At 38.9% G+C, this 21869-nt stretch overlaps 1 protein-coding gene across 1 annotated transcript in view; it reads right to left on the reverse strand.

Annotated features, from left to right (window-relative positions):
- LOC145502591 (low-density lipoprotein receptor-related protein 6-like) overlaps positions 1 to 21869 on the reverse strand; it is a 222467-nt gene that overhangs the window by 177182 nt on the left and 23416 nt on the right. The window contains exons 4-6 of the mRNA XM_081481914.1: positions 14481 to 14564; positions 4586 to 4979; positions 3600 to 4003 (exon numbers count right to left, since the gene is read on the reverse strand). Coding sequence (XP_081338040.1) covers positions 3600 to 4003; positions 4586 to 4979; positions 14481 to 14564 — 882 coding nt within the window. The remainder of the gene's footprint in view (positions 1 to 3599; positions 4004 to 4585; positions 4980 to 14480; positions 14565 to 21869) is intronic.

Genomic DNA, 21869 nt, shown 5'->3' on the forward strand with positions numbered 1-21869 from the left:
TAACCGTCGAGCCTCCTGTGCTTTCAAGCTAGCCTCTAAGGGAAATAATAACGTTCTTTCGCCTTGGATGTCGCGCCCTTTTCAGTGGGATCTCTGGGCATTTCAAGTTCAAGCCGCGTAAATTTTTAAATGTCTTTTTCTGCGTATTATTTTAAAACGTAGATTCTGCCGTTTTCGTTTATAACGTGCCCAATGCTTCTTTTCCCGTTTGATCTTCTGCGTGTTGTACATCTGTCATGCTGCAATAAAATTTTTAATTGCGTGTTTGTTTGTTTCGCCTTTATTCGTTTACACTTGCTGGCTTTATTAAGTCTCTTTGTTTTGCTTTGGGGTTTCAGCATCTTCCTGGGGTGCTTCGGATATGGAAACCAGCAGTAAAATGCCCAGAGTGCTCATACCCAAATGATGCCGGGTTTTCCTTTTCTCAGGCTTGTGGGTATAAGCGCACCTTGGTTTTACCCGAAGACAACTCTCAGCGGCTGTCTTTCGACCTCCTCTCTATAGATCGCCTGCTAGACGCTGTGGAAACTGTTAAGGATCACAAGCCGTATCAGTTACAAAAGAATAAGCTTCGGAAAGAATTAGAGAGCTTTATTTCATCTTTACCATGTCCTAAAACGTTGCTTTCAGCTTCTCCACGGGACGCCACCCGTTTCTTAGTTTGGAAAGACAAAAATGGGAAAACTAAAGTTCACGTTCCAATTTGCCCTTTGTTTGAGTCCAAGGAGGCAAAAAATTGTTCATGTCCATCTTTTCTTGCCGCGCGGACAGTTGCTAACCTTATTAGAAAACTAAGTTCGCTCCTTTTAGAGTAAGGTAGAGGGTGAGAATGGAATGATCTTCTAGGGATTGGAAACCCTGCTTCACATCATAGTGTTAGGCAATACCTTGTGTTAATTTGCGAAGAACAAGCCCGTGTTAGAGTTACTCCCGAGCAAGCTGTACCTTTATTCTTCAATAAACTTTCGCTTTTACGCTCATTTTTAAGAGATCACGTTTTCGTGCCTCAGATTTTATCCTCGCAGCGTTATATTTATGCTACAGATCTAGCCTTTTTTTGTTTGGGGACAGGGCGTCGTATTTGGGCAGAAGTTTTAGTTAAGAAGTGTTGGCTCTCCCCGACAATGAAGGTTTCCTTTTTAGACACACTTTTGGTAAAACCCTCAGGGGAAAACATTCAAACATTTTTATGATCAAAAAGTGCTCCGACATAGCAGTTTGCCCGGTATCCAATTTACATTTGTACGTTCATGTGATGTCATGGCGATCAACCATAGGGACGGACATTTATTCAGAACCACCAAAAAGGGTGCAATTACAAGAAATCCGTTCATTGCCTCTGCAGTCGCCAATCGTCTCGTCCTACACCTTAAGACGTTAGGCATTCATAGTGGGGAGTCTATGCACACTTCCAGAAATGGGTGCTCCATTACCCTTTCCCTCCTCGGTGTGTCATCAGAAGATGTGGCAAGCCACGTTGGCTGGAGGTCTCTCGACACTGCGGAATATTACATGCAAACTAGGAAAGTTATGAATATGTGTAACACCGCGTCCAATTTGGCGGACAGTACGGCAACTGCGGGTTCCGTTCCTGCTGCTTCTTCCGTAGCGCAGATATTTCGCACTAAAAACGAATTGCACAATTTTTCGCCTGCTTTCCCATAGGTTCCCCCTATTTGCCAGGCGTAAACGGGTCCTTTTTCTGAGATTTGATGAGATGTGTCTCTTTTGGTAACTTGTTCACTCTGCTGAGTGTATTTCATCATGGAATATTAAATCGATACAGTGATTAAGTCTGTGGCAAAATTATTCCTCCCATAACTTAATCACATCTGGGCAATGAGTGGCTATTGTGCCAGTGAAAATGTGGAGCAACTTTCACTGACACGATAGGCACGAATCTTACCTCACTTTAATGTTATTATGCGTCTATTGTCTCATGCATTGGTACCATTAACTCTAGTTCCCCTGGGTATACGATGCCCTATTCAAACAGCGTGTTTCAGGTTATTTCGCCCTCTTTTCCCCATTACGCTTAAGGCCAGCGTCACGTTGTTTTCTACCCACCCGCCTCCCCTTCGGCAACGATTTTCTCCTCTTAACCTACCGCTCATTGCCTGCCAAAATTATTTTCTTCCATAACTTAATCACATCTGGGCAATGAGTGGTTATTGTGCCAGTGAAAATGTGGAGCGATCTGCACATTACTCTGTATAAAGAAGAGAAAAGACTCGTTACCATTCTTGCTCTGTGACGACGTCTCAGCGTCTGAGTATTAACAACTATTTCGCAGCATGTTCGTAACAAATTGATTGAAAGAAGATACGTTTCTTTATTGTGGTCAGGCAATATAAAAAACAACTTTACTCAAAACACAAACGACTTACTGTTTTTGGATGTCTTGCCATCTTCTTTAACAGCTGTTCCAGTTGGATATACACACTCATAACCTGATGATTTTACTACACAGAAATGGCTGCATCCTCCATTGTTTACAGTGCAAGGATTTGAAGCTTAAAAGAGACGTTGAAAATGTTATAAAACAATTACAATATTTAGAAAGGAAGGCACATCAGCCTTCGCTGGTTTTCAAGCGGGTTCTCTGTCGTGGTTGAATTGGAATGTGGAGTGTTGGTTTTTGTGGAGGGAGGAGAACCAGAGAACTCAGAGAAAAACCCTCAGAGCAAGGCGAAAACCAACAACAAACTCAACCCACTTATGGAACTGGGCCGGAATCGAACCCCCGCCACATTGGTGGGATGAAAGCGAGCGCTATCACCACTGCGCCATCCGTGCTCCAGACAAACGACAGCAGAGACGGCGATACATATCAGTAACGTTGTGAGAAATATCAAGCAGTGACGGTGTGTTTTGGTTTTTGCATATTTACACGGAGGGTGCCCCGGTTAACTGGGTTACTTGGTTAGAGGGGTTGACACCTAGCCTGCCTTTACATCCAACTCACCTAAGCGGAACAGTGAGTGGGCTGTGTGGGCTATCTTTTCAGCAGCCGCTAAGCACAACAAACAAAATGGCCTACCAAAGAAACTTTTTGGCGGCAAGTCTAATTTTTTTATCACTCATTCCGCTAACGGCCTCTTTTCAGTGATGTAGGACTGTTGTTAATCGTAACTACGAAAAAATTCACCTCACGCCGCCATGTTTTCGCTGTTTATCTCACCTCGGCTAGGCGGGATAGCCCGGCACGAACCGTTTACATGGTAAAAAGCTATCCCGCCTGGCTGGGTGCCCCGGGCAAGTAGACAGGGTGCCCCGGGTAGGCGGGCTACCCTGTCCAGCATGTAAACGCTTCAATACGCTTGCTAAAGAAACGTATGAGAAGTTAGCCCTCCCAGGGTAGCTCGGTCAGCCGGGTAGCCCGGTTAGCCGGGGCACCCTCCTTCCATGTAAACAGGCCCTTAGACACTCTGCTATTTATGTACCACTAGGTAAAATTTAGCGAAAAAACAATGCAACTTTAAAAATCGATAATTTGTTGGCCACCATTGTGCAGATGTCAGTTGCACCCGAGTCATGCCAAAACATTGTCACCACACTTGGCATACATAGCCCTAGTCTGCAAAAGTCCCTTTAAATACCTGCAGGCTGTCGGGAAGCATCGTAAGCTACGATGCCCATGGGTTGTCCACCGTTGACGCTATACTTGCGGATCACTTTGCCAGTGGTAGCATCCAGCTGATGGATATCTTCAGCTGTTATCCAATCAGTAAAAAACAAGAAAGGTGGAATGAGTGTCAGTCCAAACGGATGCAGCCCACTGAGGTGATAAAGCAGCTTCCTGTTGTTGCCATTGTAATCGACAGACTCCACTCTGCAACTGCCATGTGCTGCATCCACCCAAAAGATACGCTTATTTCCTCTGTCAAGGTCGATACCATTGGGAAAATACAGAGACTTTGTTACTATGGCGACTCTTTGGCCTCCATTCAATGAAGCTCTTTCAATTTTTTTCTTGGTTCCCCAATCAGTCCAGAACATTAAGCTGTCGTGAAAAACAAGCATCATGGTTATATGATATACATAAATCTCCTGATTTGGCGATTAGATTTTTTCTCCGACTGCTCTTTGAAACAAAGTTATCATGTTATGTCAGAATTCTCATCTTAATCCGGCCCAGCTGAATACATTCATATAAAGCCTAATTAAAGTAAACACACTCGTAAAATTTGAAATCTTGTATATAAAGAAAGTTTCTAACTATTCCTGAAAATAAACCGCCGCCAAATCTCAAACGCCAAATGGTTTTAGAACTCAGTTTGTAATTTAAGTTGTCATAGTGTGCTTATGTTGTACATGCATTGTATTTTTTTTTTCCGTTGTCAAATTTAGAAAATGTTATTAAGCTGTCTTCTTTCGTGGGTGTAAAATTTTTTAAACGTAAAACTCCTGGTGAACACAAAAATCCTGCCGAATTTAGCCTCAAGCCCAACATTCCCTAGGACATTAACCATTAAACCCCTCTGAAAACAAGAAGGAATCCAAGAGATGCGTTTGGAGGAGACAAGTTATTACGTTCCTTTAAAAACAAAATAATAATGGACCTGTTGTAATCAGTTATAAGTACCTGTTATCTAGGTCCAGAGCTATTGCTCTGGGTTCCTCAAGGCCCAAAGAAATGAGAACACGTTGATTATTGCCATCTAGGTCTGATACTGATATGGTATCTTTCGTCGTATCAGTCCAATACAGCTGTGATGCCCTCCAATCCACCGCCAGTCCATCACAAGCTCCAATGCCAGTGATAATTGTTGTGGTCTTTGCTTCGTCGATGCGGAAACGTTTGATCTTTCGTTCTGTCACGTCACTCCAGAATATGTAACCCAAGTTGAAATGTACATCTATGGCAATAGCTCTTATTAAACCCGAAACAACAGAGCTTACCGCTGATGTGTTATAGTCGACAGCTACAACATCCGTCGTGTTTGATACCAGCAAGCATGGAGGACTGCATAAAGTCGCTAAAGACCAAGAAATAAGAGAAACGTATGATTTTGGGTGGAAGAACTGATTTTGAGTTCATCATCATATCAGTTTTGGAAGATCGACAGCAAATCTGAGAACTTTGGCCGGATCAAAAAGGTATGTAGTTAAACTATATAGCAGTCGGCATGGAAAATTAAATTTAGCTTTTGCAAAAACTAATTGTTAACAGTTGAAATAAAACCAGCACTTAGTTAACACTACAAAGTTGAGCTTCAAATCTATTTGTTTTACATTATAAAGAAACAGACTGTACAAAAAAACTTGTTTATTTCAAAATCTTTCATGCGGGGCCCCTTTTCCCACTTTTAACAAACACGAAAATAACAATATGACAAAGCTATAGTCTAAACTGTCAATACAAAATGAAGGAAACTCATTGATAACTACAGTCAAAGCTGTATAAGCCGGACACCCTCGTGACCTGTGCCAGTGTCCGCTTAATATATACAGGGTGTCCGTTGAAAACAGGTTCCCTCAGAATTTGTCTTAAAAGGATCATATTAATATTTGTCAGTATCAAAAGACCTTGAAAGGGTCAAATAGCATTCTCGTGAACGGTCAAGAACTCTGAAATACCGTATTTCCAGAAAAAATGACAAGTATATGAGGTAAAACGATTTAAGTATACAGTAACAGTATCAATATCGATCGAATCATGTGAAGGTTTACTTAACCAAACAAGAACAAAAGTTCTGTAAAAACAAAACCGAATAACAAAATACTGCATTTCTGTGACAGCTCAGTTTGTTGGCAAACTTAAATGACCGATCTACTAAAACGTGGACAAAAAAAAATAATGGATTCTTTTTGCAGTGTCCATTTGATACAGGTTTCTAAAAACAGAAATAACCATAACAGTCAATTTTAAGGTGTCTGCATCCGCTTGATAGAGGTGTCCGTTGAATACAGGTATTTTTTACAGTGAATGTGGGAAAAGAAAAATGGGACTTGCACTGCTGTCTGCTTAAAAGAGGTTGTCCTCTTAATAGCGGAGCTCCAGTGGCCCCAAGGGCCGCCAAGCGGAGCCCCATACCCATATAGGAAAGAAAAGGAAACCTATGAATTGATTTTCTCATGGATATCACGACTAGCGGTATTGCTCATGGGCACGTACTCACGACGACGACGACGACGACGACGGAGTCGCGCAAGATGGCGGCCATACTCCAGCTAATAGGTTGACAGAGACATGCACCCTCGGTTTGTAGCATCCCTCTTAGATATTGGACATCCATGTTACGGTCAATTGACACCTATCAAAACAAGGTATCCACTGACGAGTATCACGTGTTCATATCGTGGGCTCAAGTTTAAAACTCATTGAAGTCACGTGTTTTCTGAAGTTGATCGCTGACCAATTGCTGGTTTTCGATTGGAGCGCGGGCTCATGTCAGGTTAACGTGTTGTAAACGGGGCCAGGTTGTTCGGAAGCCGGTTAACGCTAACCCAGGATTATAAAAGTTAGTCGAAGTATAATTTTTCTTGTATACAAATGTTTTTCACTGCTTTTGTTTTGTGTATTTTAAGGACCTTGAGATTATTCAAACTCAAAACAGAAGGCCAAACAACAGAAACGGAAAACCTCACCGGAAAGTTACAAAACTCAAATCAAAATTCTCGCTTATCCGGGTTAGCTTAATCGGGCTTCGAACATGTCGGCCCAGGAGCTCCGCTCTTGGGCTTGGCTAAATCTGTATATTATGGGGTACACTTAATACAGGTTTGACTGTATTCATAGCAAAGATTTGTGATTGGTTCAGGGAAATCACGCACAGTGTAAACAATTATTTTGAGACTGAAAAAAGTTGAATTTTTTTTAATAAATTAATTTCATAAACATTATGCTTATTGGGTTTCTTAAATTCAAATCAAAGCCTTTTACACTTCCCTTGGACAGTCAGGTAAGATTTTATCTAAATGTTCAAAACTTTCCGCCATTTTAGAAAAAAGAGGGAAAATGTTTGTACTAAAGATATCATCTATGCGTCTGTCCTCCAATCAAAATACGAGAATGATTTGATTTATTATATAATTAATCATTGATAGACAATGATCGCGTGCGCTGCTCTTAAAACTGAAAGTTATTCTTAATTTTAGGTTTAAAGATACAGAAAACAGCAGATTTGCACGTTGTCATCATTTGACTACAACTACCAGAATTCCTTTTGTTTTTTCTTTATTAGTTAAATTTTGAACTCGCAGTGGGGTTAAATAACAATTGCCCTGATTAGCATAAGAAACAGAAAAAGTGAAGGATTGTGGTAGTTGTAGTCAAATGACGCCATCATGCAAATCGCCTATTGTAGGTGTTGTGCTGTTATCCTTTAGAGTCTACTAAAACAATAGGTTTTTCCCATTCGTTGTCTATGAGCTGCGATAGTCAACTTGGCTACACCTCTTCGACTATTCCGTTCACAGAAATCCGGTCGCAGTCAGAAGCTGTGTTAGAAGGCCGGAGGAAAAAATTTAGCTACGCGATTTTATATGCATGCCTGCCTTACGCTCTAAGGGCAAACATTTACTGTATACTTCTCTGTTAAGTGAAAACAAGGCCTAACACTCTGTTTGCACCAGTAATACCGGTTTTAATCATGTTATTTTGCATTGGATGTTTACAATAATAAGAGAGAAAACTATATAACAGAGGTCATGTAACTGAATTATGACCTGACTGTTTGAATATTTTGAGCAGAGGAACGCTTACTGTGCGACTACTCCAACCAAGGCAAGTTAGGCAATTTTTTTACAAATTGACCAGTGGCATTTTAAAATTTTTAAAGATCTTTAAAATAGTTACTGATCAAAATGACTACAAATCTGTTGCCTTTGCAATGTACAGCTTGATTTCATCGAATATTTGTTGGAAAGCTATTGTTAACCTCCACAATTTTATTGCCAACGAGTCAGATGAGCAAAAACCCCAGTCTGACGAGGCGGCAACCATATAGCGCCATACGTAGTGTGAAGGTTTATACAGCAGGTTACCCAGAAAAATTTTCAGATTTTCTCGGCTCGATTTTGCGTAAGTGAACATTTCCGATGTCGTGAGATTTTTTTGGCCATATTAGGATGTAGGTGGATGTTCTTGATATTTGGGACGAGCCAATCAGAACACTATTTTCGTTTGGGACGTCACAAGGTTTCAGAGCGTTGAACAAGATTACTCCAGGTTGTTTTTCAGTGTTTAGTCTTTCTGGTGTGGGATTTATCGTTTATTTCGGTTTATTTGCCTGAAATTTTGTTTATTTAAGGTGTAGGAAACTTGGATTTCTTAGACCCGAATTGTTTTCTGGAATCGACTCGGGTCTGTGCTGTTTATTCGAGCGAAAGCGCTTTTTCGTTGTCAGCAACCAACGTGTTGACAGAGTCAAAATGAGCTCTAATCGAACCATCGAGTGCACTTTTTGAGTAGAGTTCTGAAAACTTCAAGCAAAACAAATATTAATAACATTGTGTCTAGATAAGTGTTTTCAAAAAATTAGCCTACCCGGCAGTCTGAAATTAATATAGAAATCCCACGGAATAACTCATTAAATTTTTCTTACAATTGTACAATATCAATACAGTAGATCTTTGTTTAGCAATGTCAAGCGATTTTATCTATTATTTTAGCTTTTTACGAGCTTGGGCATGCATACCATAGAATCTCCAGGCTTCGACACAGAAGATTTTCGTGCTCTGACTCTTACTTAAGCAATAGGCCACAAGTTTCTATGGTTTATTTAAGCAATAGACCACAAGTTTTTATAGTTTCTAAACCATAAAAACTTGGGGTCTATTGCTTTTATATAATAATTCAGCAGACACACGAAATTTCCATGAGTTTACTGGCACAATAAACCATAGCTGATTGGCCAATCAGAACGTGTGCATTCATTTGATTATTATACAATTAAGCAATAGACCACTCTTTCTATGGATTTACTGGCGCAATAAACCACGCGGGATGTTTGGAGAACACGAGAAAAGCTTGTAAATCACGAGCCGTGAGGCGAGTGATTTACAAGCGTTTCGAGTGTTCTCCCAATATCCCAAGTGGTTTATTGCACCGGTAAACCCACAGAAAGAGAGCTCAAGAGTGGTCTATCACTTTTATGAAATAACCATGGAGAAAGTCTGTCAATGAGAGGAAAATTTATTCTACTTTCGTGATCAAATTGCTTATTCTCATCAAATTCATGACATGATGCGACAAACCAATCACAGCGACTGAAAGAATAAAAAGAACAGACGTTGCGCCAGACATAAATCCGCAGAGCAAAGCGACGAAAACATTTCAAGGAAAGGAAAAGGAAAAGGTTATCGGTGAAAGGCAAAAAGTATTCTGACGGGGAAGTGCAAGGATTTGTGGGTGGAATCGGTCATCACAAAAGTAGAAGGCTTTACGAAAAGTGTGCAAAGTAGTCCAATCTTCATGTGCTTGACGAAGTGATTCAACGCAGTGTTTAACGACAACTTTCTAAAGTTTTGCGAATGGAATAAAGGTTAGTTAGAGAAACGCTGTTTCCGAAATTTATTCAGAATTCATTTACTTATGCTGAAGGCTATGAAGTCCATGTTTGTCTGTATTTTGCTAAATGAAAACTATTGCTTGAAAGCTAAGCTTATGGAAACCAAACTCATTTATCGTCAGTTATACGTGCATGCATTGAGTTTAAACTAAAATTTCTGATAGAAAGAAATCTTTCCCCTGCTTTTTTGACAACCCAAATTGATCAGTCAGGCCAAGCTGACTTCGTCCTCCACAGGCCGTGGAAGGCGCCGAAAAAAGGGTTTAAAACTTCCTTAATTTTAATCTCAAGCGTAACCGGAGTCGGCGTAAAATTTTTGCCATGGAAAAAACAGCTAATACTTTATATGACGACCAACTTTCGGTCCTTTTCTCCTTGAAAAATTTCTATGTTGAATGAAAAGATATTCGTGTTATTGATATCTCAGCCAGTGTAAGGCAAAACTGTTTATTACATTTGTTATCGAAAGAGCTCCGAGTTCTCTAGTTCCCGCGTAGAGCTGCCATAGATCGGGAACCGTAGTTTACCAGTACAATAGAACATAAGTTTAGCAACTCTATTGACCAATCAGAACGTGCATAGTATCTCAGTTATTTTATGACACAATAAACCATAGCTGATTGACCAATCAGAGTGCGCACATTCATTTGATTATTACATAAAGAATACCTTCAAAAATCACAATTGAAACTGGCTCTGATAGTATTCGCTCGATATTTGTTTAGAAATGCGATTCTACAAAATGTTTTGGTTTTGTAGTGCCACACGAATTTTCTTAGCCTCGGTATACTATATAAAAATCTTGACTCACGGTCACGGGCACGGTTGTTAAAAAAATCTAGATACCCGGTAGTCAAAAATTCATAGATAATCGATTCCAGAAAAAAATATTGTTAGCATTAATTGAAACCTCCCGAGAGTATTTAAGTATTTTGATCTTTGGTCAGAAACACCAATGATTTTATACAATGTTTTTGGGCTTGCAAGTCACAAATTGTCCAAACTTGGTGTGACTCATGGGCGAGGTTTTTCAAAAAAACTATTTACCCGGCAGTCAAAAATTATTATAATTGTTTTTCCACCATAGTTTTCATTCGAACCTGCCCAGAATGCTTGACCTCTGTGTAGAAATACCATGGGATTTCCGAACTTATCAGGCCTCTACATAGAATTGTTCACTTGTCTCGGCATGGCGCCCTGCGAGCAGAGCCTCTTTTATCCTACCGTAAGCCGGAAAAGGCTCTAGCACATAACACGACGAAAGTTTGCCACAGTTTGCATGACATTGTTGATAGGTACTGAGTGACAGTGGAGGTTTGCAATTCTTAGAACTGTTGGCTAAGCTATGTTAAAAAGCAGCTTATTCGATATTTGATGGCCAGTTTTTTGAAAAAGTGTTTTTATAATAGATACGAATTTAAAAAATAAAACATTCACAATAGTCAAGTACTGGCTCGGGGTTTAAAATTTTTGACTGCCGGCGATATCGAGATTTAATCTATAGTGTGCCAGCATTCGTACACTACAAAACCAAAACATTATTTAAAATCGCTTGGCATTTCTGAACAAATATAACAAATAAAACAACGACAAGAAAGTTGTGCTGTACATATATAAGAAATAGAGCTTCTTTATCAAAATTAGACTGTTCACTGTCTCTCTATTTACGCTAGACTTTCTAAAAGTCCTTTACAATAATTCTTCTTGGTTTTACCGTTGGAAAGGACTTTTCCCACTTGCAGCGCGCCAAATTTTACCGGTGGATTTTTCCACCGGTGACGTAAATACACATTAACCGATGAACAAACAAGTACTGATTATACGTCATGACGTCGCGCACGATCAATGACACAACTCGCAGAGCAAAATTAGTGTCTGCTGAGTTCAAGTACTATAAAAATCTCTTCCATTTAGCCTTTGTTCTCGGATATACTTGAGGATATGAATTTTATGGAAGCAATGGAATATGGTCTATCCAACTTAATTTCAAGTCTTTGAAAGATGGACAGGGAAAAGTAGTGGAAGGCTATTCAGGGCTCAAAATAATTTTCGGACCGTGGCCAATCATGGTGACCGGCCAAAGTGATTTTAGTTCGGTCACGTCTCGTTTCTGACCGGTACGGTCAAGATATTTAAAAAAATCTAAGTAATATTGGCCTAATTAAAGCCACAAATATAATTTGTTTGTTCCAGTCGTTGCTAGACCATTTAACAATTGGCTTAATACCAAGAAAAGCTTAAAACTTAACCAAAGATAGCCTTGGCAGGGCTCTGCAGCCAATGAAGTGGCACGGTGCCAATGGATTTCTTGCCACCTGCCAAAGAAAAAGTATTGAACGGATGCATATTTGATGAAACTTCGAATTTTTCGATCGGTATATTGAATTCCGTGAGCTGTTTTGATGTTCTACAAAGTATTTACGATGTCCATCAAAACGTAAATGAAACGAAACATGCATCACCAGATCCTTATTTTGGGATTCAGAAATAACGTGGTAAACAAATATAGCCGAATAAGAAGTTTATGTTTCCTCGATACACGCACAACAAATCATTGCGTTACTACGAATACAACTACAGTTACACAACAAGTGTTCGGAAGTTTCTTAATGATATGACGAAAATAAAAGTTCTAAAGTGTCTAAGCCATAAAAAGTCTAAACTTTGTTGTGGTCATATTGTAGAGAGAGTTTTCATTCATGAAGAACTAATGACCATCATTCGGTAGATTTTACCACTGAAAGTGGGTAGATTTTGGTCACGTGCTAAGCAACAAGTTGAGAGCGTCTCAAATTTCGAACAAAATAACTTTACAGATACAGATACTGATAAGGCCTTCGGCTTTTTTGTTGGTACATAATTGTTTTCGTCCGTTTTGTAACAGTAACTTTCATCAGTTCTAAATTAGCTATTGGGTTCCTGCTCAATGTTACATTTGCGGTTTGATGGAAACGAATCAGACTGCAAAATGTGCGTTTTGACGTCCCGGAGTCCCATTGTGTCTAAGTTGGAAACAACTTGACAATCGAGCGAAAAGTTTTGTTTTGGCGTCTTGTTCGTTGATTTTTGTGCAGTGAAAGTGAAAGAAACAACAAATATCTTGACATCTGTAGAGCAGTACCTTTGAAATATACTCCAACAAAGACAGGTGCTCTGTGAAAAATCTAAAGCGTAATGAAAACTGAGCTGAATGTGATCGGATTCCCTTTGCAGTACAGAAAATCTCTGCTGTTCGATAGGCTGAATAGTTTTGAATTCTGAACTGAAAACCTCTGCCGTCCTAACAGATGAAAAATGTTTCCGAATGGATAGCAGCAGTTGCTCGATTGGCTGAACATTTTTTCTGAACGGATAACCCCAGCAGTTTGAATGGCATTCCTATTGATCTTGAACGTATGACAAACAGCAAGCGAACAATTTTTAGCTATTCGAACAAATACCCATTAGTGTATGTTTTCGTGTGGGAGGTAATGATATAAAAGAGATTAACAATCTAAGATTTACAGTTGAGGATTTATTCTGTTTTATTCAAGAATGAACCGTCTCAACATGACATGACACCGGTCAACATGATCGCCGAGTGAAGTTTTTGGCCGGTCAAGTCACCATTCCTGAGCTCCTGCATGATCCAGATCGTTTGAGAGAATTAATTATAAGTTTGGACCTTTCCAAGAAGAACAGAGCCGTTCCTGCAATTTGTATAATTGTTGCAGTTTTAGTTGATTTAAATGACCAAGTTTCCTGTACAAAGAAAGGGCATCGCAGCAAATTTGCATCAGCCATTTTATCGACTTTACCGTGTTGAAAGCACTCATCGATCGATGAAGGACTTTTGGGAACAGCGCTTTTATTCCCTGCCGTTCGTTGCGACTTCGATTCTCAACGTTAATTAATCAAGAGAACTTTACAGAATTGAAGTTCTCCCCGACTAAATAATTCCGTCTTCTTTAGTTAATTCGGATTCTTGTCGGTACAAGCTAGATCTACATAAGTTTATAGCATTTGCCAGGCAGCTCTCTGGTCTATCGCTGGTTAATCTAGACTAAAACAAATAATTTCCGATCGGTTTAAACACGATTTTGTCTTTTCAGGGGGCGTTACTCACTGGAACAGCTTTCGCCGTTTGTCTGCTGGCTATATACTGCACTGTACACAAATAAATTCATTTGAGTTAGGGAACAGTACTCGTAAACGTTTTGATGGAAATCATTTTCTGCTTTCACGACGATCGCGCCGAGCACATGAAAAGTGAGAAATGTCAATCATGTTTTTCGCGCCAAAAATGTACACTCTGATTCACATTCCTGCAAGGGAAACAAGTTGACCTCTCGCGACTTATGTCGCTCGCGCTCACCCTCGCGACTTTGTTGCTTGAATTCTCTGCAGGCAGATAAATAAGTCAAGGATTAAGAAAAGGTCGGTTTGTGGCAAGTCTATATTTACGCACGCGAAAGAAAAAGCAAGCGAAGCGAGCGCGAAGCTCGGGGGGGAGGTGAGGGGTGGGGTTTGCGAGCGAAGCGAGCAATAAGTCAAGTCTTCCGTTTTTGCGCTGGCGTCCAGTTATCTCCCGACTCTATCCGCGCGGTCAAGGATGGAATAAAAATGCGAGCTCTAGAAAATAGAGGGCTGTGAACAGTCTACTCAAAATCGCCCAAATTACAATTTAAACAATTTAAACGAATATAAGTTAAATTCTACCACAAACCATGCATTCCACGTCTGTCCTTTCTTTGGCAACAATTCAGTACATCTACATGTATATATAAAATACTTGCTAAACAACCATTATCCTCATCGATAATGGTTCATTCGCTCGTTGGCATTTACCGATAGGTACAACTAGTTTGTTAAATTTGTAGACAAGTTTGTCGGGTAGCCTTGGAGTAGTAGAGTAGTCGTACAGTAACCGAAAAACACGCAAACATGATTAACAGCGGTGGTCCTTTACCCATGTTATCAACTTACCTGCACAAACAGATTGCCTCTGAATCATCGTCACCAATACTGCCAGCGTGCAAATCCAAAAAATGCAACTCATGTTAGTGGTACCTGATTCAGTACATAAAGATAAACTGCATTAACATAAGCAAAGCAGTGAGAAACAATTCAATGCCTTTGAAACAAAATCAATCAACTTAATCGGTATAAATCTTACCAAATCGAGCGACAGGACAGTGTAAAATAGTTATCAAGAGTGAGTGTCAGCAAGAATCAAACAAAATCAGAAATTAGTGGGAAAACTGTGGTTCATTTCGCAATGCGAGAAAATTGGGCTTGAAAAGTAGCAATTTTGAAGAAAACCCTTATGCCTTAAGTATAAAGCCAGAAGATCCACATGCAATCAGCTTATTCTACAACTTTTCAAGGTTTTATATTGTAACCTATGACGTTTGAAAAAATTCCGACATCGTTCGAGATCTGAAAGAAACCCCCATGTTTCTCTATGGAAATCACTACCTAACCCTTTAGGGATGGGCTTTTAACTGATTTAAATTTTGTTCAAGGGAAATTAGGCTGTGGTCTATGAGAGAGCACTTAAAATTGCACATATCCGCGAAATCAAACATGAGATTGCGTGACCAACCGTGACAGACAGATCGATCATATTTCCACCCAAACTCAATGAAAAAGCAAGATGAAAATATAGTGGTCATTCTTGTTGTTGTTGAGTCGTACTCAGTTTACATGTATTACTATTTTTATTGTTTTTTTATCATTACTTTTGTTTTATCAAAGCTTCCTTTAACTTGTAGTATATTCCAAGTACCTTCGATACACATGAATATATAAGAATGAGATATGGAGGGGTGAAAATGGGTGCTGTCCACGAGTGTGGACAGCCGTACCCCGTATATTCATGTGCATGAAGGACTGACACCGCGTCATGCCGGGGCTGGGAGGCTGGGTTTGCTCCCAAACAAGTAATATCGTAGCAGAAAATGTGCACAAAGGAGTGAAACATGTTATATACAGCGCAGAGGATTATGGGATATATATTGTTATTATAATATTCATTTATTATTTTCGGTACTTAGAATAGTGTAATATGTTTCGAAAGGCTTTTGATACGTGCTCAGTACCAAGTACATGTTATTTGCCGGCTGGGAGGACCGTATGGTGAAAAACTCTCAAAACTGTGACCGAAGTCTTGAAAATGCTGCCCAAAGCCTGCAGCCTCTGGCAGCATTTTCAAGCCTGAGGCTAATATGTTTTTTTTGTGGGGGCTTCAGCCTCCACCATGCTACCGTCAACGGAATTTATTTGTCTACGTGTCGCATATCACGAGAATATTGAGATGGCTTATATGACGTGAGCGTTCGATACAGCGGCCATTGCCGCGTACATGTAATATTTTTCCACAGCTTACTGTCGCAAGTTGGTTACAGTTTTCAAGGTAAGTTATTTTCCATTTCTAAAATGCTTTGCCTCGTTAGTGCAGAGTGCACTATTGGGATGGTTTAGGGGGCTGATGTTTGCTAAGGCACTAAGCACTAACGCCATAAGGTGTAAACTTTAATGTTTGTTTGATTAATTAATTTCAGTTAATCAATTAGCCTTGCGGGAAGGGGAGTTGGGTGGGGTACTGGTACCCGAGTGCATTACGCAAAACCTGTCATATTTACGTTGCTTTCTTTCATAACATGACAAAAATATATATATACGGTTTTGCAAATCTCATGCTATCCTTGTGGTGCCATTCTCTTAAGAACAAAAGCAATTTGCTCCAAACGCATGCGCAGATTAGTTAGCGTCAAAGTCGACTATATGTTAGGTGAAAGATACATTTCATACGGGATTACCTACGAACGTTGAGTGCCTTCCCTTGTGGTAGAACATAACATGTAAGACGCATGCGTTCTAGCATTGCTAGTGTGATAACTCCGTTCTCGAGTTTAGATGCACGCTTTTTTTATTTTTTGTAAATGAGTGATATCACACTCTCGTTTTGGCTGGGGATAGCAGTTATATTTCAGGTAACGTCACGTCACAAGTATTGTGTGTTTGCCAGGCTTGAAATAGAGAATGGCAACATATTGCTTCTCCTTGGCAGCTTGCTTGTTTCCTCTTCTATGAAAGAGAGCACAAAGTTCATATTCAGCCGAAACTTTCCCGCGCTAGTTACATGTAAAACAAGTAAATTTGTGACAAAAGAAACTTCGTTATTATTGTCGCAGACTCCGTGGTACTTACTGAAACCACCAATTAATTTCATCAGTCGATGAGGTGACTCGCTCACCTATGTGGGATATAATTTCGGTCAAGTGAAGATCTCTACCTTCAATACTTCTCGTTGAAACGCTCCTCAATGCTGTTACTCGAAAGCATTGAGTATTAGTTTCATGTGGTTTTATTGTTTACACCAACTCGGCTGGCAACAGAATTAGAACGCACTATTCCGTGATTCGACGTGACTATTTGGTAATTAGATCAGTTCTTGTTTATCCGTGAAATGATAATTTGCGTTTTGAATAAAACAAAATCGTTCCTCTTCGACTTTTCAGCAGATATTTAACTTTTATATTCCATTTATCTCCGGCAGTAAGTTAAAAAAATACACATCTTTCTTTTATTTTCCTGAAAACAAAGGTATCTTGTTGCATACATTGGCCAGGAAAACAAAAGTATTAAATTACAAACGTTGGTGTGAAAAGTAATGCTACAAAATGAACGAAACTCAAGATAAAATACCAAATATATTTAAAACCGTCTTAACAAACGGAAATTGTAAGTTATTTTTGGGCAAAACACAAACATGAAACATACACACGGCTAAGATTATAATGTCTTATCAAGTTTTTGTCCACTCATATTCTGCAAAGGGGAAAAGGCCTAGGTGACTACCAAGGGAGAGAACAGCAGGGGTGAGGACCTGTGTGACTACTGCATCAGAGATGTAAATTACACTCTGCACTATCTGAGATTTTCTCACTAGTTTATTTTATAATTTAAGTTCTCATATGATAAATATTCATTGGACAAAGTTTGAACAAAAATCTATGTGCAGTTTTATTTCAGGGGAATTACCTTAAGGTCATTCCCCAGTATTGCATTGCGCATCCCTACCGCGCATAATTTCAAGCATGATTAGGGCGCGCGCATTAAAAAATGGCAGCTTTTTCTTTACGGCTGGACTTCGCCATAGAGGTAAATCGTCGTTTTCTCACAAACAAGTATGGTGACCTATCATTTTTTCCTGTTGCTTTGAATTGTTAATCAATTTATCTGTGTAAAATAAATATGGACCAATTCTCAGTGCAGAACAAAAAACAATCGTCGGAAACGTGAATCTAGCAAGCAATCGTGACTACAATCATGGTGGTATTATAAGGATTTATTGGGTATAAACAAGGTGCTGTTGCTCCTAAACGAACATGCAGGGACCCCTCATTTTTATTTCAAAATTTAAGTTCTTATAATATAAACAATTAATAGGCAAAGTTTCACAAAAATTTCAGCGCAGGTTCTATTTCAGTGGAATGACCTTAATACATTGTTCATTATTCTTACTCCTGACATCAGACAATGCCCAATATATGTCTATTAAAAATTCACTTGCAGAAGCAAATACTTTTCTCAAACTCATCAATAACTCATCAAGTTTAAACAATGTAAATCATAACTGTGATGGTGTTTGGATAACTGATCTTATTTGGCATAGATAATGTAATTCTAAATCGCCTTTTTCTCCTTAGTTCTAGTTTCGATTGACAAGATAGGTGTACTTGTGTATATAGTGTGTCAAACACCGAAGACCACATTCCATCACATTTCAAACAACTCAAATTTTGTCAAAAATTATCAGCTGTGTGTTACATTTTAAACACTCTTCTCCATATTTAGAAATATGGTTAAACATGGTCTTCTTTCATGCTTGATGTATTACATCATTGTTACTACATTTGATGTTTGTTACAGTTTTAAAGACGTCAGAGCACAGCTTTGACATATTTTTAATTTAACTTTGAGGATTTGCATGGGATACCCCTTTCATTTGGGAGATAAACTCACGGTTTGTACGGGTCCTGGAAAACCTGGAAAGTCCTGGAATTTTACTGTGGCATTTTCCAGGACTGGAAAGTCCTGGAAAAGGGCTACTGGTCCTGGAAATCTGTTAAACTCAAATAAAAAAATATGAAATGTATGGCGGACAGTAAGGAGAATTAACATCGAGATCTTGGGAGTGAAAGGGTTAATGTGAATTTTAAAGTCCTGGAAAAATCAATCTGAATAATGGAAAAGTCCTGGAAAAGTCCTGGAAATTTGTTTCTGAAAAAGGGTACGCACCCTGTACACTTTGGTTAGCATTGAGGAGCTTAACAACCTATTATATTTGCATTGTCTTGCTCACAAACATGGACTGGTCCCTTCAAAATGAAAGGTGTCCTGCACATGTCTTGATTTGTGGTTGTCAAGCTCATATGCATCAAGTTCAACACGACCAGGAATGTGATTACAGTGAATGAATGTGTGTACAAGAAATTCTCCTTAAAAAGCTGATAACAGTTGCATTGTGTTCTTCAAATAACATTTAATTAATTAACTTCCCACTGTGAATAGCATGATAAAAAATATGTTATTATCTTTTTGTATTTTAAAACAGATCCAACCGATCAAAGTAGTATTGGGTTTAACAAAACAATTATAACACCTACCATGAGGGACATCTGTACCAGGTCATATGAGCATAAGAACCTAGTAAACCAGAGTGAAGCACACTGAGCAATGTGGAACACTCCTTTAGACATAATTTTGATGTTTGTCATGTAGCATTTGACTTTTCATCAAGTTCCAGCTGATAAACCTTTACTGTATACTTTTCACACGAGTCATTGGAAGCTCTATTACACAACTCTTTATACAACTGTATGCTAACAGGCACTTGAAGATTAATATTGAATCCAGAAACAACCATGGATACACTCTTCTATCCAGAAACTATTATGCAAACCACTTGTCAATCATCAACATATTCTTTTAACATCACAAGGATCCACATGTATCAAAAGAAGCATGCAAACTATATGAACAATATGTTTTTTTTCTATTTTTTTTACTGTATTTACAGTAACATTTTACCACATTTTGCATCATCTTAAAGCTGACAATCAACAAAAGAACCTACTTCCTGTATACAAATTGATTATTCTTATTCCATGTGACAACATTCTTTCCAGTCAGGACAAAACATGTTCAGAACTTCAGTGGAATCGACACCATTGACAAGGTGTCTATTTGGGACTAACTGTTGAATTCTCGGTTGCTGACTTTCTTATGTAACTGGCTTAGATATTGCAGCAAACCCTCTTGACAGTACATGTACAAGTTAATTTGATATCTGTAAACAGTCTTCAAAAAAATTAATAAAAACTCACCTATGTTGATACCTAATAATCAATATTACTTTATTTATTTAAATTTATACCTTTATCTTTCTAGTGATGGCCTATTCACTTGTAATACTTTAACTCGCGAATACTGACATTTAAAACTAGCACTCCAACTGAATAAAATAAAAGTAAATCTAAGCCCACACAAGTACGCTTTGCTGACCTATTTTTTTTCCTGCGGTAAATTGACTAACTTAGATACTAGGCACAAAGTATGTATTAAAGAATAGATACTTTTCTTACAAATTAACATTTAATGCGTTTAGTTCACCACAGGACCCTTAAATTCTACAAAATTGTTTTTCCGATGAGAAATTTTGGCCCAAGTTTGAGGTTGTTCTACAAAATCAATTTCTGTCAGTCGTTGCTATTAAAATCACTTGAAATCAGACTTTTAAACTGTAAATTGAAAAGCAGAAAACGAGGAAATTCATCAAGAGTCTTCCATAGAAATTCTCTCAAATACCCCAACGATCAAAGAGGTACTAACTCGACTGAAAACTGCCAATTTTTTAGTTTAAATTGTAGGTCGAAAGAAACACATTACGCTCCATTACGGAGCCGAGCTACAAACAACTAAACAACTCTCACAAATAAAACACTTGTTTGAATTTACCCACAGTGACTTTCCTTGCCATTTTAAAGTGAATAGAGATAAACCTGTGTAGATTAATCATCGATGGAAGTGTAAAAAGGGTAACGGTTGACGATTACCGCTAGCTCACTCACGATAATTTCACCCACTTCGAAAGCATTACCATGACCGTGGTCAGAGATAGATTGAACAGAACCAAACAGACAGAACCAATCAGATTGCAGGATTCGTTAACGTGCATGCCCTCTTGGAAAAAAAATTATGTACTATAATGTACTTGCAATTATCGCTTTAACGATAAGCTAATTATTTCATATCAATCAATAAAGGCACACGTTTGAGCTGAAACGTTGTTTAACAAAACAGTTAAACCCCAAATAGCCCAAACATGGTCAAAAAATTTATGGATAAATAAATAAATAAATAAATAAAATAAATAATTAAATTGAGAGGTGAAACGAAGAATGCTGATAAAGTTTTGCGTTATTGCATAGGAAGGTATGCACTGTTCAGTTACACTCTGCTGGAAATAAGCCTGTGCACCCCATAACATCGGTAATCTGGGAGCGGGTCTCCAGTGGGAGAGCCAGGTATGCGCAGAAGGAGTGCGATCCTTTGATCCTTGATCAAAACAATACAATTATCCGGCACTACATCCGACCAAACCAATGGGGTAAAAAGTCATGAATGAGTTATGAGGTTCATTAAAGGAGGTCACTCCAAAAAGCTTACTTTTTTGTCTTCACCTAGAGCAAGCAAACATTCAGCTTTTCCACTCAGCCTCTAATTAAAAAGTGCCTGCTATCCTGAAGAAATTCGTCTGAAAAGAATCCCAAACTTCGACTTCCGAAGCCACCATTTTGAAACTGTACTTGGCAACCAGGCCGCGTTATGACATAATTCCGTCCGACTAGAAATTGGCGCGGAGGAGAAAAACCTGCAACTGACTTTGCATCCTTCACAAGGTCAGCAAAATCAGTTTATTTTTTCCAAGCGATTATCCACTTCACTATCTTCACTGCTATCATTTTCGGAGTTTGAAGCGTGTTTGGCTTAAAATAATATGGCTCAAGAGTAGCCATAACCCAGAGTGGTAGTTAAAAGGTTTAAGAGGCTTGTCGGAATGACGTCACGAAAACGTGGCTTGGCTTCTTAGTACTCTTCAAAATGGCGGAAACGATGACAAATTTCATAAAGAAAACCTGCACTTTAGAGGCTTAAACTTCAGGGGGTGGCTAAACTTAGTGCGAGGTGTTTATAAGCTAAATTGACAAAAATGAATTTAAACCCACTGGCACTGTTAAGAAATAGTTCAAAATGCAACGGTAAGAGAGTACACGAGGAGATGTGACATCCTTGATCCTTAATTGT

Source organism: Orbicella franksi, chromosome 11, assembly GCF_964199315.1.
Source record: "Orbicella franksi chromosome 11, jaOrbFran1.1, whole genome shotgun sequence".
NCBI lineage: Eukaryota > Metazoa > Cnidaria > Anthozoa > Scleractinia > Merulinidae > Orbicella > Orbicella franksi.